Source organism: Choloepus didactylus, chromosome 7, assembly GCF_015220235.1.
Source record: "Choloepus didactylus isolate mChoDid1 chromosome 7, mChoDid1.pri, whole genome shotgun sequence".
NCBI classification, from domain to species: Eukaryota; Metazoa; Chordata; class Mammalia; order Pilosa; family Megalonychidae; genus Choloepus; species Choloepus didactylus.
The window spans coordinates 78416642-78434336 of NC_051313.1; the positions used below are offsets into that span (position 1 = coordinate 78416642).

The window sequence follows — 17695 nt, forward strand, 5'->3', positions numbered from 1 at the left end:
GAAGTACAGTGACCCTGGTGCTATGCTCTGTTCATCAAAGTTATGGAAACATCTGGTTCCATAGGAGACCACGAATGCTCTAATAAGAACCCAGAGATTTTTTACTTGATCAAAACAAAGGTTCAGACAATAGACTCAGAGTAGTCTATATCCTGACCAAACAATCAAGTTAAAATGTATGACTAGCAGCAGAATCTGAGAAGACTAGTGCTGCAACAGCTGTCACATCAATCTGTTGACCTTAGTACTTCCAAGATACCACTGTGCAAAAGAGGTGGGTCATTCAGATGGAGAAAAAAAATTTTCCTAGATAATACAAAATGGTGGATGATATGCCAGTGAACTTTATTTGCTTCCATGCCTACTTTTGAATTTGGGTGAGAGAAATACTCTTTGGGAGTCTGGGATCTGGAGGTGGTAATTATATCTACATTCTTCTGAATGTTTTGAGACTGGCACTTTAGTTTTTTTTTTTTTTTTTTTTTTTTTTTCCATTTTTATTGAGATTGTTCAGATACCATACAATTATCCAAAGATCCAAAGTGTACAATCACTTGCCCCTGGGTACCCTCATACAGCTGTGCATCCATCACACTTAATTTTTGTTCAGTTTTTACAAACTTTTCATTACTCCAGACAGGAAATAAAGTGAAAGATGAAAAAAGAAAAGGAAACTCTAAACCTCCCCTATCCCTAACCAACCCCCCTCAATTGTTGACTCCTAGTATTGATATAGTACATTTGTTACTGTTTATGAAAAAATGTTGAAATACTACTAACTGTAGTATATAGTTTGTAATAGGTATATAGTTCTTCCCTATATGCCCCTCTATTATTAACTTCTAATTGTATTGTCATACATTTGTTCTGGTTCATGGAAGCGATTTCTAGTATTTGTGCAGTTGATCATGGACATTGCCCACCATAGGATTCAGTTTTATACATTTCCATCTTTTGACCTCCAACTTTCCTTCTGGTGACATATGACTCTGAGCTTCCCCTTTCCACCTCATTCACACACCATTTGGCGCTGTTAGTTATTCTCACATCTTGCTACCAACACCCCTGTTCATTTCCAAACATTTAAGTTCATCCTAATTGAACATTCTGCTCATAATAAGCAAGAGCATCTACATTCCTTCCACAAGGCAGGAGGGAGAGTCAAAGAAGGTAGAGAGGAAAAAGAAAGAGGAAACAAAAAAAAAATGACAGCTAGGAAGCAGCAAAAGGAAAAATAACCTTAAATCAAAGTAGAATAAAGAATCAGACAATACCACCAATGTCAAGTGTCTGACATGCCTCCCCTATCCACCCCTCTTATCTGCATTTACCTTGGTGTATCACCTTTGTTACATTAAAAGAAGCATAATACAATGATTCTATTAGTTACAGTCTCTAGTTTATGCTGATTGTATCCTTCCCCCAATGCCTCCCCATTTTTAACACCTTGCAGGGTTGACATTTGCTTGTTCTCCCTCGTAAAAGAACATATTTGTACATTGATCACAATTGTTGAATACTCTAGATTTCACCAAGTTACACAGTCCCAGTTGTTATCTTTCCTCCTTTCTTGTGGTGTCTCACATGCTCCCCATCTTCCTCTCTCAGCCGCATTCATAGTTACCTTTGTTCAGTGTACTTACATTGTTGTGCTACCATCTCCCAAAATTGTGTTCCAAACCACACACTCCTGTCTTCTATCACCCTGTAGTGCTCCCTTTAGTATTTCCTGTAGGGCAGGTGTCTTGTTCACAAAGTCTCTCATTGTCTGTTTGTCAGAAAATATTTTGAGCTCTCCCTCATATTTGAAGGACAGCTTTGCTGGATACAGGATTCTTGGTTGGTGGTTTTTCTCTTTCAGTATCTTAAATATATCACACCACTTCCTTCTTGCCTCCATGGTTTCTTCCGAGAGATCCGCACATAGTCTTATTAAGCTTCCTTTGTATGTAATGGATAGCTTTTCTCTTGCTGCTTTCAGGATTCTCTCTCTGTCTTTGATATTTGATAATCTGATTATTAAGTGTCTTGGCGTAGGCCTATTCATATCTCTTCTGTTTGGAGTACGCTGCGCTTCTTGGATCTGTAATTTTATGTCTTTCATAAGAGATGGGAAGTTTTCATTAATTATTTCCTCTATTATTGCTTCTGCCCCCTTTCCCTTCTCTTCTCCTTCTGGGACACCAATGATACGTACATTATTGTACTTTGTTTCATCCTTGAGTTCCCGGAGACGTTGCTCATATTTTTTCATTCTTTTCTCCATCTGCTCCTTTGTGTGTAGGCTTTCAGGTGTTTTGTTCTCCAGTTCCTGAGTGTTTTCTTCTGCCTCTTGAGATCTGCTGTTGTATGTTTCCATTGTGTCTTTCATCTCTTGTGTTGTGCCTTTCATTTCCATAGATTCTACTAGCAGGTTTTTTGAACTTTTGATTTCTGCCGTATACATGTCCAGTTCTTCCTTTACAGCCTCTATCTCTTTTGCAATATCTTCTCTAAACTTTTTGAATTGATTTAGCATTAGTTGTTTAAATTCCTGTATCTCAGTTGAAGTGTACGTTTGTTCCTTTGACTGGGCCATAACTTTGTTTTTCTTAGTGTAGGTTGTAATTTTCTGTTGTCTAGGCATGGTTTCCTTGGTTATCCAAATCGGGTTTTCTCAGACCAGAACAGGCTCAGGTCCCAGAGGGAAGAAATATTCAGTATCTGGTTTCCCTGCGGGTGTGTCTTAGAAAATTGCTCCACCCTTTGATGCCTCAGGTCACTGTGCTTTTCTGCCCAGCAAGTGACGCCTGTTAACCTATAATTCTTGACTGGTATGAGGAGGTATGGCCGTGTTCCCCCAGGCTCTGGGGTCTGGTTCTGAATGGAAAGGGCCCCACCCCTTTCCTCCTAGGGAAGACAGACCCCTCAGGTGGAGGTCATTAGCATTTCAATGGTCTCGCTCTCTGCTTGTGGTGTCTCCACCCTTCCCAGAGTCACAGCCCTGGAGACTGAAAATGACTGGGGCTTTCTCCACTGAGCCAAAAAAGAAACAGATAGTCCCCTTCAGACCCAGTCCAAGGCAACCCTCCGGCTCTCCCAGGTCAGTCGTCACCCAAAGCCTCTGTCTGTTTTTTGGGGCTGCGTACCTGTAGTGAGCAGTTCACACTCGCTACTTAAAACCCCAGTTGGAGCTCAGCTGAGCTGTATTCGCTTGCTGGGAGAGAGCTTCTCTGTGGCACCACGCGGCTCCGCAGCTCGGGCTATGGGGGAGGGGGTCTCCCAACCTGGTTCCGCAGGTTTTACTTACAGATTTTATGCTGTGTTCTCAGGCATTCCTCCCAATTCAGGTTGGTGTATGATGAGTGGATGGTCTCGTTTGTCCCCCCGCAGTTATTCTGGATTATTTACTAGTTGTTTCTGGTTTTTTGTAGTTGTTCCAGGGGGACTACTTAGCTTCCACTCCTCTCTATGCCGCCATCTTGCCCCTGAAACCCCCACTTTAGTTTTTTTGAACTTTTATTCCACAAAAACACAAGTGAGATTGCAAATGTGACAAGTCAACTTGTCGATTACAAAATAAAACCCAAACCACTGCAATCAAGAAATGCTGATGGGCTGACTTACTTGCCCTGCTATCAATGAAGACTTAACAGGAGTTTGGGCTCATGCAGGTACTTGTGAGTTGTGAGTGCACTTGCCATCAGCATTCTCTCTCTGAACTGGCAGTCATGCAGCCATCACCACCATCACTGCTTCTCTGAAAAATGAGGGAGTAGGAGGGACTGTGCTTTTCCACTCTCAAATTCTAATTTGTGAATCCAGCTCTGTGGTGAGGACACAAAGGTCTCCTGGGATAAGGGCAAGGAAACTTTTCAGGAACTCATTCCCTTCTTCCTTTTCTAACTTCTTAACTCATCTATCATAGCCTTGTACATTTAGTTTCTTAATTTTGGAAAGTTACAGAGACTTTGAGAAGGGGGAAGGGGATGAAAAAAACTTGAACTCTGTGGAAGAGAAGAAAACACAACAGAACAAGCCCAAGGCCCATGATGAGGAAGGAAGACTTGTTGCCAGGATGCAGCTAGTACAAACAGGATGCATGGATTTTCGTCAGCATAATTGATTTTCAAAACACAAGAAGGCCATGCTTTGGGGACTGTTCCCAGGTAATAAAAGAAAACTATACAGGTATTTAGTGTAAAAACAACCAACGGTCTTCTCAGCCTTCCTCACGTGGGTGGAAGCAACAATAACTGCTGCAGCTTTGAAAATGAAGAATAAAATAAAATTATAGGCCAAAGTTCTGCAGATGTTACGGGAGGTTGTTCTTCTGAGAACACCAGAATAAAATCCTCATCACAACAAATGAAAATGGTTGATGAGGAAGTTTCTAGGCTGATTGAAGGATTGTTCAGAAATACAATATCCAAAAAATAAAAATACAAAAAGAGTGTCCTAATAGCAGTTGAAGAAATGTAGATGCCATTCAAAACTGCTCATGGAAATACTATCATAGCATTTTGCTTCTTAAGTGAGTCTCAGAGGCAATGTTGATGCTACATCAGATGAACTTGAGATCAGGTTTTTGTTAAGCAGATCTACCAGAAAGCAGTCTGACATCTTTATTCTTGTAAGTTTCTGAATTTTTTTTTTCCTGGAAGGTGGAATATTTTCTAAGACAATTTTAAAGAGGTAATTTAAACTGCTTCCATTTTAAGATCAGTGGATTAATAAGCATAGATAGTTCATGCAGGCAGTGATCTAAATGATCCTGATTTTTGCTAAAATCCAAGAATATGGATAAAATCGTCACTCTTATTTTCTGCAGAAAGTGAGACAAAAATCTCCTTTGACAGAGGAATACAACAAACATAAAAAACAACCTGACTCAGAACTCCTAGGCTGGATTTCAGAGATGTGCTGTTATGAAGGAGTGCTAACCGGGTAGTAAAGTGACTCATTCCAAGCAGAGGTCATTTAGCACTGTACGGAGAGAAAAAAAAGTGGGGTGCAAGAGCCAAAGAGTGAGGCTGCACAGAGCTGCACTCTGCTTCTGGGGCACATGTCTCCTTCCCAGTCAACCCATGGCTGCCGCAGTTCTGGCCTTATGCGTGCATTGAGGAGGGATGGGCTAATAAAACATTAACTACTTTTCATGAGAGTTAAGGGTTTCCTCTTTCTTGAGTGGAGGGCATTTAAGACAGCTTTGCCTCTTGTTACTTTTACTTGGAAGAAATTCTCCAGGAATAACAATATAAATAGTCCTGCCTTAACTGTCTGGCAGTTACTTAGGAAATGGGGAAGGGATTTCTCTAATTGGGTGGTCAGCCTCTCCATCTTTTATGACACTACGTTTTGTTTTCAGCAACATTTCTTTGATCCTACCTTGTTCCCACTTTTCCTGGGCAAGTTTGTGGTCATTGCCTTTTCGGTAGAAAGGGTCATACTTCCTTTTGACTTCTTACCTTTTACAGAAGTGAAAACCAATAAATTCACAAAAGGAATCTGTGTTCTTTGGTAAGTAGTTTAGTTTGAACTCTTGAAATGTTTTTAATTATAACTATGTAAATAACTGAGTATAGATATTAATTATTCCATAGTAAACATAGTTAAATTGGAAAGATTTTTTTTTGTCTTTATATTGACAGGTTTCTTGCCATTTAAACCGCAAATTGGGCTGTCTTTTTCTTCACCCTTAGCAACCTCTTTAGCATCTTTTCTCTTCAATTGCTCATTGTCTCACTAATCATTAATTAATTCCATCTTTACAATAGGGTTTCACTGGAAAAGATGGTGCGATGGGACCCAGGGGCCCACCTGGGCCACCGGTAAGAAATGAATGGGTTACATTATTGCTTCCCCCTTCCATTTTGCTGGAGAAGAACCAGGCAACCTTGCCTTTGAGGAACGTTCCACCTGTGCTGTGGGATATTTTATTTCTCTTTACCCAAATTAAAATGTGCTAGAAGAAACATGTCTTAAAATACAGAGTCTTGCTGTTTAATCAAAAATAGAAAAATATCCCAAACTGGTTAGTACTTGAGTCCTTTCATTCCCACAGGGAGGAGAGATGGGTTTTATGACCTTTCTGGATTCTTACTGCTCTAGAATTTTAAGAATCTGTGGCCTATGACTTTTGAATTTTAAGTAATTTATTACTGAGCAAACAGTTGCTCTGAGGAAGTAAGTTTTATATGTAATTAAAACAAAGGGTCTTTTTATTACAATCTTTGGAAACAACACTGAAACCAATGGTTTTGAACTTGCGTCTGTATACCTATGCCTAGGTGGGATCGCAATTAAATTATTTGAAGTGACAGATATTCTCCATGTCTATATGGCAGGATAGGAAGACTTAAGAGCATATATTAAAATAATTTTATTATTTATATTTAATGCATAAGTTCTCAGATATGGTTTTTTTTAAATGAATGGCAAACTTTTATTTCAAGAATTTATTACAGATTTTAACTTGCATAATTGATGAAGTAAGGGATTCATTGTTCTACAAAATCTGATGACTCCATTGTAAGGAAATTTTAAGCTCTGGAACATGATGAGTTGGCTCTATTAGATGTTATAAATATTTTGCTACAAATACAGCTAAAATGTTCTTGAAGCTGTGTTAAAAGTAACAGGGAGAAATTCTTCAGGTTGATGGGGTGAAGGGTGCTAATGTGGTCAAGGAGAATGGAAGTCTGTGGCAGATGCACCCCGGGAAACAATGGATTGCTGGGCTGAGAGCAGTTCCCAGAAAACAAGGAAAGACTCCACCACTACGGTGCCCAACTTAGCATTAAACTGGCCACCTTCTACTCCAGCCAAAGTTTGCAATTCTGTCTTTTGATGGAATTTCTGATTTTATAATAGAAAGAAGCAAAAAAATAGGAATTGTTTTCTGCAAATTCAAGTTATAACCAATTTACTGGGATTAGAGTCTGTTAATTGTGACACTGACTATATATATAAATAGATATACATAACTGATTTTGTATATATATAAACAATATAAATAGTTTTTTTTTTCAATTGGCCTCCAGATATATAACAATGGAGTACATAAAGATTGAACTGGAATTTTCAAGATTCTTTTTCCATGTTGTCTTAAAATCTGGTTTTACTCTTTCTTACTAGTGATTATGTGTTGTTTCTTTTTAAAACTTTAAAAACTGGCCACGCTTTGTTAGTTTACTTTAGACGGGATTTTTCCTTCATCACAACATCACCTTTCTTGTCCTTTGTATTGTAGGGAAGCCCAGGCTCTCCAGGAGTCGCCGGACCTAGTGGGAAACCAGGAAAACCTGGAGACCACGGCAGACCAGTAAGAGGATGATTTGCGATCTAGAGTCATTTCATTGTGGATGTAAATCATAAGGAGAACTGCAAGTCTTTGACGTATTTATATTATCTCTGCTGTAGTATGCTTGAAGCATTTGTTGAAACCATGATAAACCCATGGATTTAATTTGGTGCCAGTTCTAAAGATTTTCTCTCTGAGTTGTTATAATATTCTGGGAAGAAAACTGTGGTCATTGGTTTCTTTAAGGAGAATGGAATTATGAGCCAAGGCTCACATTTCTGCATTGTGTAAACACTCAGAGCTGGCTCAGCAGAATGACTATTTAGCAGGGGCATGCTGCTTAATTCAGAAAAATACATGATGATGGTGCGAGACACGTCCATTCTTTGCAGATGTTAACCCTTTGACAGCCTCATTCAGCCACTGCCATTTGTTCTTTACTCTTTCATGGAGAATGCTAGAACATTAGTACCAGAATGAAAAGAATTTACATACTTTGAACAGTTAGTTTACTTTTCTATACTGCCCTTTCCCAATTTACATCCATTTTAATTTTCTTTTAGTCATATATTTTGGTTAAAATAATAATTAAGATGTTATTATGCACATATTGTATTTGAAATTCCCAAAGTATCTGTAAATATTTGTAATGACTGCTAGGCATCATATTCTTCTTACAAGCTTTTCCTTATTTGTGTGCATGCAGTGTGAATTTATTTGTAAGCATTTCTTTTTTGTCTGATAGCCTTCTGAAATATAAAAATTTATCTTAAAGATAATTAAGTCCAACTATTAACAATGGAAAAAAAATATCAGGGCTGATGTCTGGACAGAGCTTCTCTTTTCTTAAACATTGCACAAGTTATATAAGCCCAAGTTTAAACTAAAATTTTTAATTTGGACAAACTTATGGTAGTACCTTTATGTAACATGGTCTGCCTTGTATGTTTGCTTAAAATTAAGCAAGTGGCATAAAGATGGAAGGACTCCTGAGATACCGAATAACCTGTGTGTGCACTAGCGCATGACCTTATTGCTCTCTTTTCTCCCATGGATTATGGCAGAAACTTCACAAGAGCAGTTAAAAGTACATAGAACTTTTGTACCCATCCAAAGTTGTATTGTTTATACTCTGACTTCAGTAGAGTCTTACATAAGAATATTATTGTTGGAATTGATAACTGTAGCTAGAACCATGAAAGGAAAGTCTCCTGCCCTTTACCAGAACCTGATCTCTAAATCCTGGCAATAAAGATGACTTCTACAAATTATACACATTAGAACAATCTCAGAGTGGCAGCATATTAAAAAACAAGCCAGAAGAATTCAAAGTAGAAGTAAATATAAAAAATGAAAAATACCTGAAATTTGCATAAAGCTCCAAATTCAATAATAGTAGTGTTTCTACAAAGGTCTAGTATTTTTATTGAAGGAAGAACCAAACTCCAGTTTTTGGTGTACTATATTGGACCCTCATCTACCCTCTTTTTCTTCATTTCTGTCATCCTTATTAAGGGGCAAATTTCCCTTCTTTTGCTTCTCCATTTTAACTTACCTTCCTCTAATTTCTCAAATAAAAGGAGCAGATGGGGTATATAGGTCTTAGCAGAGAGCTTGTCTCCCTAAATGTTAGCTATGCATTAGCTATTAAAACCAGTTGACATCTTCTTGCTAGCTTATAATACTTGATGTTGTATAGTAGTTGCTTGCAGGCACCGCCTGTGGAATCTTTTTATTCATTTCCTCAACACGTATTTGTTTACTGCCTACAGTGTGCCACTGAGTGTTCTTGGGTTTTTGGATACAACAGTGAGCAAGCCAACATCCTTTCCCTTATTCCAGTTATGGGTGGGTGGGGGGGGTATAAACAAAAAACAAGTAAATAAATAATATGGTTTCTGGTGATGATAAGTGATATGAAGAAAACTGAAACAGGCTAAAAGGTTAGAGAGAGAGTGCCTGTGGTGGTAGGAAGGTGGCTGTTTTACATATTGTAGCTAGGGGGAGCCTCTCTAAGGATGTGACGTTGGAATGAAGTGACAGAGCGAGCTGTTTAAGATCTGTGGGATGAGGGTCCCAGGCAGAGGGAACAGATGAGCTAAAGCCCTGAGTGAGGAATGAGTCTGGCATGTGAAAAGATCAGTAAGAAGGTCAGTGCACCTGACGTGGAGGGAGTGAAGGGGGGAGGGATAGAAGATGAAGTCAGATATGTGGGCTGAGGTGATAAGGAATTCTGCTTTTGTTCCATGTGTAATAGAAAGCCCTTGGGGATCTGGAAGCAAAGGAGTGTTACACGATCTAATTTTCCTTTTAAAAATATCTCTCTGGCTTCTATGTGGAGAATAGACTATAGAGGTGCAAAACTGGAAGCAAGGAGACTAGTTGGGAGGATATTGGAGGCTGTGATATCCTTGGAGATGGTGAGAAGTAGTATGATTTGGGATCTTATTTGAACATCCAGTGGTTTGGATATTCCTTTTCTGATAGCAGTTGACAGACTGGAGATATATTATTGAAAGACAAAAGCCACCTGCACTTTTCCAAGACTCTCTCATGGCCAGTATGAGGCCTTTGACAAAGTAGGAACAAATACTCTGTGGTTGTGTTTGGATATGGGACCATTTGATTTGTCATTTAACAAGGGAAACACCAAGTCTCTTTTATACCCAATGCACAGAGAATCACTGGAAGAGGTTAGAGATATATTTTTAGCTAAGTAGTTGACAAAAGCCCACTGGTTCTTACTGTAACAGAACTGAGGCTATCTTCATGGGCAGTCTACATTCCACAGTAGCCAGCTGAATTAACCAGCCAGGAAGAAAGTATAATGGTTCAAGCGTAATTTTTCTGCGTATTTCAGTTCTAAGCTATATTATGAATAGCATTCTAAAAGTGTGCATGGTACATAACTTTTAAATTTGTGACCAGATTCACCTCAGCACTGTTTTGGAGGACATGTTCTTCTCTGGCGGAGAGAGAAAGAGAGAGAGAGAGACAGAGAGAGAGGAGGGAGGGAGGGAGAAAGGGAGGGAGAGAAGTTGATTCTGTTTCTTTTTATGGAAAGCAAATAGTAACATGGATATAAATGTGATGTGGCATATTTACTAATTTATTAGAAAGCAGACCTCATTCTTTTCATTGTCATGTCCATTCATGCATTACTCTAGACCATATTTGTCGGTAGTTTCTAATGTATGTAATTCCTTATCTCTTCAGGGTTCATCTGGATTGAAAGGAGAGAAAGGCGATAGGGTATGTATTTCTTAAAATGTGATTTACATTTATTTTGTGTGTTAAACTTTGGAGTCTGAAGTTATAATACTATAAAAACAATATACTAACGATTCTCATTGATTTAATTAACAAGGGAGACATTGCTTCCCAGAACATGATGCGAGCAGTTGCAAGACAAGTCTGTGAACAAATGATAAGTGGTAAAATTTCTTTTCTTTTAAATCTAAGAATAGTTTTTTTTAATTAACTGCAAGGAAATGCATAGTTTGAGTCAGAGAGTTTCTAAGATATATGTTTGTATTTCATTTTTGATGAGCTTTTATTTTTATACATTTTCAGTTCAGTATTTGATTAGATAAAGCTACATTAAAGAGGATTATTAAGGTAAAATAATAGTCTTATCTTTTAGTCTAATACAAAATCATTTTAAAAGGACTTTTCAGTTTCTGCATTAGGATTCTTAATGAGCCTTGTCAGTGAATATCTGGAAGCAGCAAACTTCTGAAGTACTAAGTAGTTTGATCCTTCAAATTATGATCTTTAAGTTATTCTATGACCTTAGGGGTGGGGACCCAACAAGATTAATTTGATCATAGAAGATCCATTTTGGAAAGACCTTTTTCTTGTCCCCCTATTTTTCACATACCTCTTTTCATTCCTTGAGGCTCATTAAGTAATAAAACTCAGTGCCTGCAGTCTGAGTATGGACTTAAACCTTTCATCAGTCCTAAACAGTGTTTCTCGAAGTGTGGAACACCTGCTTTAGAATCACCTACCGTGCTTGTTAAAAATGTCGGTTCCTGGACCACATCCTAAACCGAGTAAATCACTGTTTTTGAAGATGAGGCTCAGACATCTCTATTGCTCAATATATCCCACAGGTGATTCATGTTTACACTAAGGCAGATTATCATTGTCTTAGGTGTACACAAAAATAGTTTAATTTCTTAATCTAAAAATGATTCTCTTTTGAGTGTTACCAGCTGGCAAACCTCAAGGCTTTATCAGAGCCATGTTAAACTTTTACAATTCTTTTATGTTCATAGTAATGCTTGTGGCTTATGAGTCAGCATTTCATGGAAACAGTTATTTATCAGGGATCATTTTGTACTGGGTGATTGGAATGTTTTATTTTTATTTTTAGGATTTTAATTTGAATGTTTTGGGGATGGTGGTGGCGGTGGTAGCACGGAATAGAGATGGGTTTCACTAGACACTAAGAGAAAACAGTTCTACCCTCTCATCCCTCTCTGATTGGATTTCTTATTATGTCTATTTGTAGGTCAGATGAACAGATTCAATCAAATGCTGAATCAGATTCCAAATGATTACCACTCTAATCGCAACCAGCCGGGCCCACCAGGTCCCCCAGGACCTCCTGGCAGTGAGGGAGCCAGAGGAGAACCAGGAGCTGGGGGGCAACCAGGTTTCCCAGGCACGCCAGGGATGCAGGGACCCCCTGGTGAACGAGGTGGGTGTTTCAGGATGTTGCACAGGGATAAAGGAAGGAATTTGCAAGTATGGAATCTGGGTCTAGTTGGAAAGCACGTGGAAGACTGAATCTGGCAAACCACTGTTGTCTTGTTTAGGCAGCCCCAGAAGAGCAGTTGTTCCAGGAACTTGTCTCCCTTTTCAGGCAATCCTCAGGCCATAGAGATCCATATCTTAGAAAAAGGATGGTTTTGTCAGGAGATCTCATTAAAGAGAATACTATTTTCTGATTTTTTTGTTGTTAATGGGAAAAACTGTATTTCAGCAAACTAAATCAGGCACTAAAACCTTATTAATTGTTATGACTGTGGCAAGAGCCGACCAGCAACTAGAATGTACTGTAAGCAGTCCTATAGTTTTAGGTCCAAATTCTTTTGCTGCCTTTATTCAGTATCTGGCATGTTTGTTTGACTTTAATTTCATGGTAGATAAGTATAATTGAAAGAAAGGAAGAAAAATAGGATTATCTGATTCCAAATGTTTCAGGACTCAAGAGTAACCACTTTTGTCAAACTAGTAGTTAAAAGTCCAGAGAAAACTTCAGTATTTCTATAAATCTGATGGTTTGATTGCTGAACTAAACAAGAATACTAAAGATAAGATACCTTTAAGATATTGTTCAATGGGTTTTAACTGTTTATTCAATATTTCTTTTCTTAATTACTAATCCTTTTAAAATTTTTAAATATATTAGACATGTTGGTTTCCTCAAATATTATTTCCCCTGACTTGTGGCCAGATTTGTTTCTTGGCCATGGATCTGGAATTACACACAAATGTCTAGAAAGAATTTGGCTTCAAGATTGAACTTCTGTGAAAAATTAGGTTTTGATTTCACTAAGGAGATGTACTATTTGAACCAAGTATTATTGGTTAAGATGAAAACTACATGTTTCCAGATAATTTTTCCAGGTGTTCCCTCTTTTTGTCCTCCCTTAGGTTTGCCAGGGGAGAAAGGTGAAAGAGGTATTGGATCTCCAGGACCTCGAGGGTTACCTGGTCCTCCAGGTAGGTTTGCTCATACATCAAATAAGGAAATGTTGTAAATATGAAAGAGTACACAGTCTCCAAGAGAGCCATAACTTCATTCTGTCAGCTTAGGACATGCATACAATCATGGTGTATGTTTTAGCAAGAAGTTAACTTGCATAACCTCTTCATTTTTATGTTCCCTTTGTTCGAAAAATGCTTGCATGTGTTCTATTAGGTACTGACTGTAATATCTGAGGGTGTGAAGTTTTAGTGATCTAGAGAGTTGGTTGCTATATTCCTTTTTTAGGGAAATTCTGTTTATTTTGTTTGCCCCCATAGTCTTCAAGGACAATTCCATTTCCTATTTTTTTTTCTAGTATCCTTCATGATGGAGCCATGAGACTGAGAATATATGTTCTTGCTAAAAGACCCATTGTAAAATTCCATTCACAGATGCTATACTGACGTTTTGGCAAGAAATAATATTTGTCCAGTTGTTTTCTACATTTTGTTTACTAGATTGAAAGTGATTTTTATTTTCATTGTCAGGTCCATCAGACATTTGGCAACTAAGGTCAGCCCTAGTGGTTAAATTTTTACATTTATATTAACCATAGTTCACTTGGTCCAAAATAGCATTGCTTCACATAGTCTGGAGCTGCAGAGCAGATACTCAGGCACTCCTGTGTTTTCACTGAAGTCCAGCGTGGCTGCCCAATATAGCCTTTTCCTTGAGGTGCTTGGATCTCCGTGAAAGCAGGAGCAAAGCAGGGAATTCATCAATGTCTTTAGTTTGGCTTAATTCTTGCTAAATCAGTTTTCCTTGAATAAAGTCACTGAAGTCGATGGATGGCTGGAGTTAATTCTTGATGAGTCGTGGGAAAGAAGCCTCCATCATACTTTTGGTTCATACTGGTGATTTCTTAAAGAAAATATTTTCTCACCATACATTGTGAATACTGGTTTCAAGGCAGTGGAGGTGCCGGTTAAAATATTGTTGGCTGCCTCAGGAGCAAGATCTAATAAGAGGGAAAACATATTTGTTTTAACCCCATACCAGGTCCACAAGGAGAGTCCAGAACGGGTCCACCGGGGTCCACAGGTTCAAGAGGTCCCCCTGGCCCCCCTGGTCGTCCTGGAAACTTAGGAATCCGGGGCCCCCCAGGTCCTCCTGGATATTGTGATTCTTCTCAGTGTGCCAGCATCCCATACAATGGACAAGGATATCCAGGTGGGTTACTGCCATTGTAGGAAATCAAATTCACCGAAATTAAAGAATATTATGGAAATGAAGTTCTCTGGGATTGAAGGGAGATTGATTTGAGGGTTTCTTGAGTTTATCAACTCTCTCTGTTGTGTGTTTTGATTATGCAAATAATAGGGCTGTCTCCTAAATTGTAAAACATTATTTCACTGTTAGGACTTCCATAATTATTTTCTCTTCCTTCCCATATTCCCACATTTACCAAATCACATCACATATCTCTGCTTATTTCCCTTGAAAGTACAAAGAATGCTACCCATTGACGATATTGTTTAACCTGAAGGTTGGGAACAGGGATTAGTGAATCCAATCATAGAATGCCAATAATATATGCCAAAAGTTTAACCTGGGAATCTAATTTGTAGGTAAACTATCTGACAACATGGTGCAGACAACTGAAACAAATTCACTGTCCCACCTGTTCATTGAATTGATACTCAACATCCAGAACTTAACACTTTTTTATAAAGGGCCAGTAGTGAAATTGTACTGTGTGACAATTTTAGTGAGCAGAAGTCTCTTATGCCTGATTTTGTGGGATGTAGGACTGGGGGAGATATATGCATATCTGGAAGTAAATTCACTCTGTGATCAACGGTGACCTTTTCATTAGTGCAACTTCAAGCATCTTGCAAGTTTTAAAAATGATACTGCTGTTTGGTATGGTTGGCTACTAGCAAATAGTGCATGAGTAGTTGAATTCTGATATCTATATATCTATATATTTATGTACATACTTATATATAACCAAAAGTAATATTTAATTTTAATGTATATTTCTCATGTAGCCCATTCACAAAATTATAATTTAATTCTTTATAAAATAAATGCAAATTACCTTGCCTTGTGGTATGTGTGTGAATAACTGAAAATATATGGATATATATATATGTATACTTTAACCATTACAAACTTAGATGGATGTGTATATATATTTTTGCATAGTAATTCAACTTTTAAAAACTATCATCTTTGACCTGTTTCAGGTTCCGGCTAACAAATTTTCTAAGTCGCCAGTGCTGCTTACAGTTTGAATACATGAAAATCCTGTTTCTGAGATGTTTGCGCACGTGCTTATTAGAAAATGAGTCTGTATGGAAATCTCACCACAGATATGGTTAACGAACCGGGTTGACATCATAAGGCGGGTGGAGACTCTTCATACTAACTTGAATGAGACAAAAGCAGTTTATAAGCCAGATGCATTTCAGTAATAATGTAGAAAAATATTTTTTAAAAGGTTCAGTCACAAGAGGCCTCATTTGTGAGAGAGGCACATAATAAAACTACTAACCAGCAGAGATGATGGCATTTTGAGAAAAAAACAATTAACCTGGTAAAAGAGAAATGTCTTATGTAAATAATAAACTAATTATGGCTTGTAAATGATTTGTATGTCATCCTGTCCACTAAAATCACTTAACAATTCTACAACAAGCTTCTGCATCCAAGCCTGCTGCTTGCTCAATGCCGGAATAACACCGAATGGAAGCTCCTCATTTCTTGCTTGTTAGCGATGTGTCTGATTCAGGGCTTGTGTCATTACTTCTTTTTTTGTACACATTCTCTCATTTGGGTTTTGTAATTGCCATTTTCAAACCAAAGTTTATAACCACATTTTTGTTTTTTTGTTTTGTTTTTTTTCTGTCTTGTTGTAGTTACTTGTGTTCCTTCCCCACCAGCTGTAACTCAGTCTGTGTGAGGGACAGTCACAGCAATTGTCATGTACTGTATATTACCTGGTGATAGCTTTTCACCTCCAGAGTTCAGTTTCTAGGAGCCAATAAACTTCCCTTCACCTCCTTATCTTTCCAAGTTGTTCTCTGAATTAAGGAGTTTGAAGTCATGAACAGTTACTTGGGGATTTGTGAAAATCCTACCTAAGTACTGCGTTTACAGTTCTTTGGCCCAGTCTCTGACCCTTCCCAGGTATTTGTGCAATGATTGTATTTACTGCTGGATCTTTGAAGGTTGTTTGTTTTTTGTTTTTCTTTCATTTCATTTCATTATTTGATCACCAAATTCTCTCTGCAAATGGAAGTAATCAAAACATTGTAACTTATCTATTTATAGTTATAAGATTAAGACTGGAGTGCCATCACCTAGGGTGATGATTTAGCTTTGGCTGTGTATGTGCCTTCTAAGTCATGCCATAACTGTAATGTTGAATCGGACAGAGCCCTACGTGCCCGAGGGCGGGGCCTACCTGCCTGAGCGCGAGCCCTTCGTCGTGCCGGTGGAACCCGAGCGGACGGCAGAGGAGTACGAGGACTACCGCGCGGACGAGCCCGCAGAGCAGCGCCCTCTCCACGCGCGCTGGCGGCGCGCCCTGCCCCGCGGTCTGGGGCTGTGAACCGTGGATGGCGCGCGCTGGGAGACGAAGCTGGGAGGGAGGTGTTGGGATTCTCATTTACAGATCAGAGAGAGCAGCGTACATCTTTTCTGCGGTGTGTCTTCCGGCGTTGCTTTATCCAAGAGCACTCTTTCTGACTGTAGAGAACCTTGTTTCTGCAAGAAGACAAGCTGGCATCTCTCAGTCTGTAGACACCTTTGCCTTTGCCCTTAAAATGCTTGCAAGATACTTTGTTCACAGAAGCTGCAAGGAGAGAACACGCCATGTGCCTTCAGTTAGCACAGCGGGCAGCCTCGGTGAAACTCTTAGGTTAAGCAGTAAGTCCTGGAGCCCAGAGCTACTGTATATTTTGAGAAGGCAGTTTATCTTTTCCAGTACTTATTTGCAATTCAATTACACCACGATTCAAGTAATCCCCCCCCCCAAAAAAAAACCAAAAGAGAGGGGAAAATCAACTCCATTGCAATTATATATCTTCCTCTTCTATCTTCTGTTATACATTAGGGCATAGAATACTCTTATCCATCTCCTTAAACAACCACAAAACCTAAGCCATGTAGCTGAAATTATTGTATCAACTGGATGCAGTTTCATATTGCCTTAAACCTCCTTGTTTTAGACACATTAACATTTATGCCAAATTGCAGATAATTCTGCAGAGATGGAATTGCATGTTTGTGTTGTATATTTAGTATGAACTTTTTTTTTTTTTTCCCAGAGCATAATGTTTCTTAGTTATCAAAAGCAGTTGGGAAATGTTTGCAAGACTATGAACATAGAATTGCTGCTTTTATATTTTAACTGCAGATTGTGAATTTCACTGCCTTATATTATTTATTTCTGAAACAAAAGAGGCATTTTTCAATAAAACTACTGAAAATTTGACATGGTATATTTATTCTTTGAAGGGCCTTTTGGACTGTTCAGGCGGTCGTTACAACAAACAAGTTCATATCCTTGGATACAATTACAAAATCTTGTTAATACTATTAAATTATGCTAAATAACTTTAGATTTTTAATGATATAGTGAGGTCATAGAAAGAATGGTTAGAGCCTTAAAAAGCCCAGCAGATTCCAAAAGCTTTATTAGGAATGCA

General features: G+C 38.4%; 1 protein-coding gene across 1 annotated transcript in view; it reads left to right on the plus strand.

Moving 5' to 3' along the window:
- COL12A1 (collagen type XII alpha 1 chain) overlaps positions 1-17481 on the plus strand; it is a 138167-nt gene extending 120686 nt beyond the window's left edge. The window contains 8 exon segments of the mRNA XM_037844017.1: positions 5757-5810; positions 7232-7303; positions 10499-10534; positions 10650-10716; positions 11799-11987; positions 12947-13015; positions 14040-14210; positions 16421-17481. Of these exon segments, the coding sequence (XP_037699945.1) occupies positions 5757-5810; positions 7232-7303; positions 10499-10534; positions 10650-10716; positions 11799-11987; positions 12947-13015; positions 14040-14210; positions 16421-16596 (834 nt within the window). The 3' untranslated portion in view covers positions 16597-17481.
- The last annotated feature ends 214 nt before the right edge of the window (positions 17482-17695 follow it).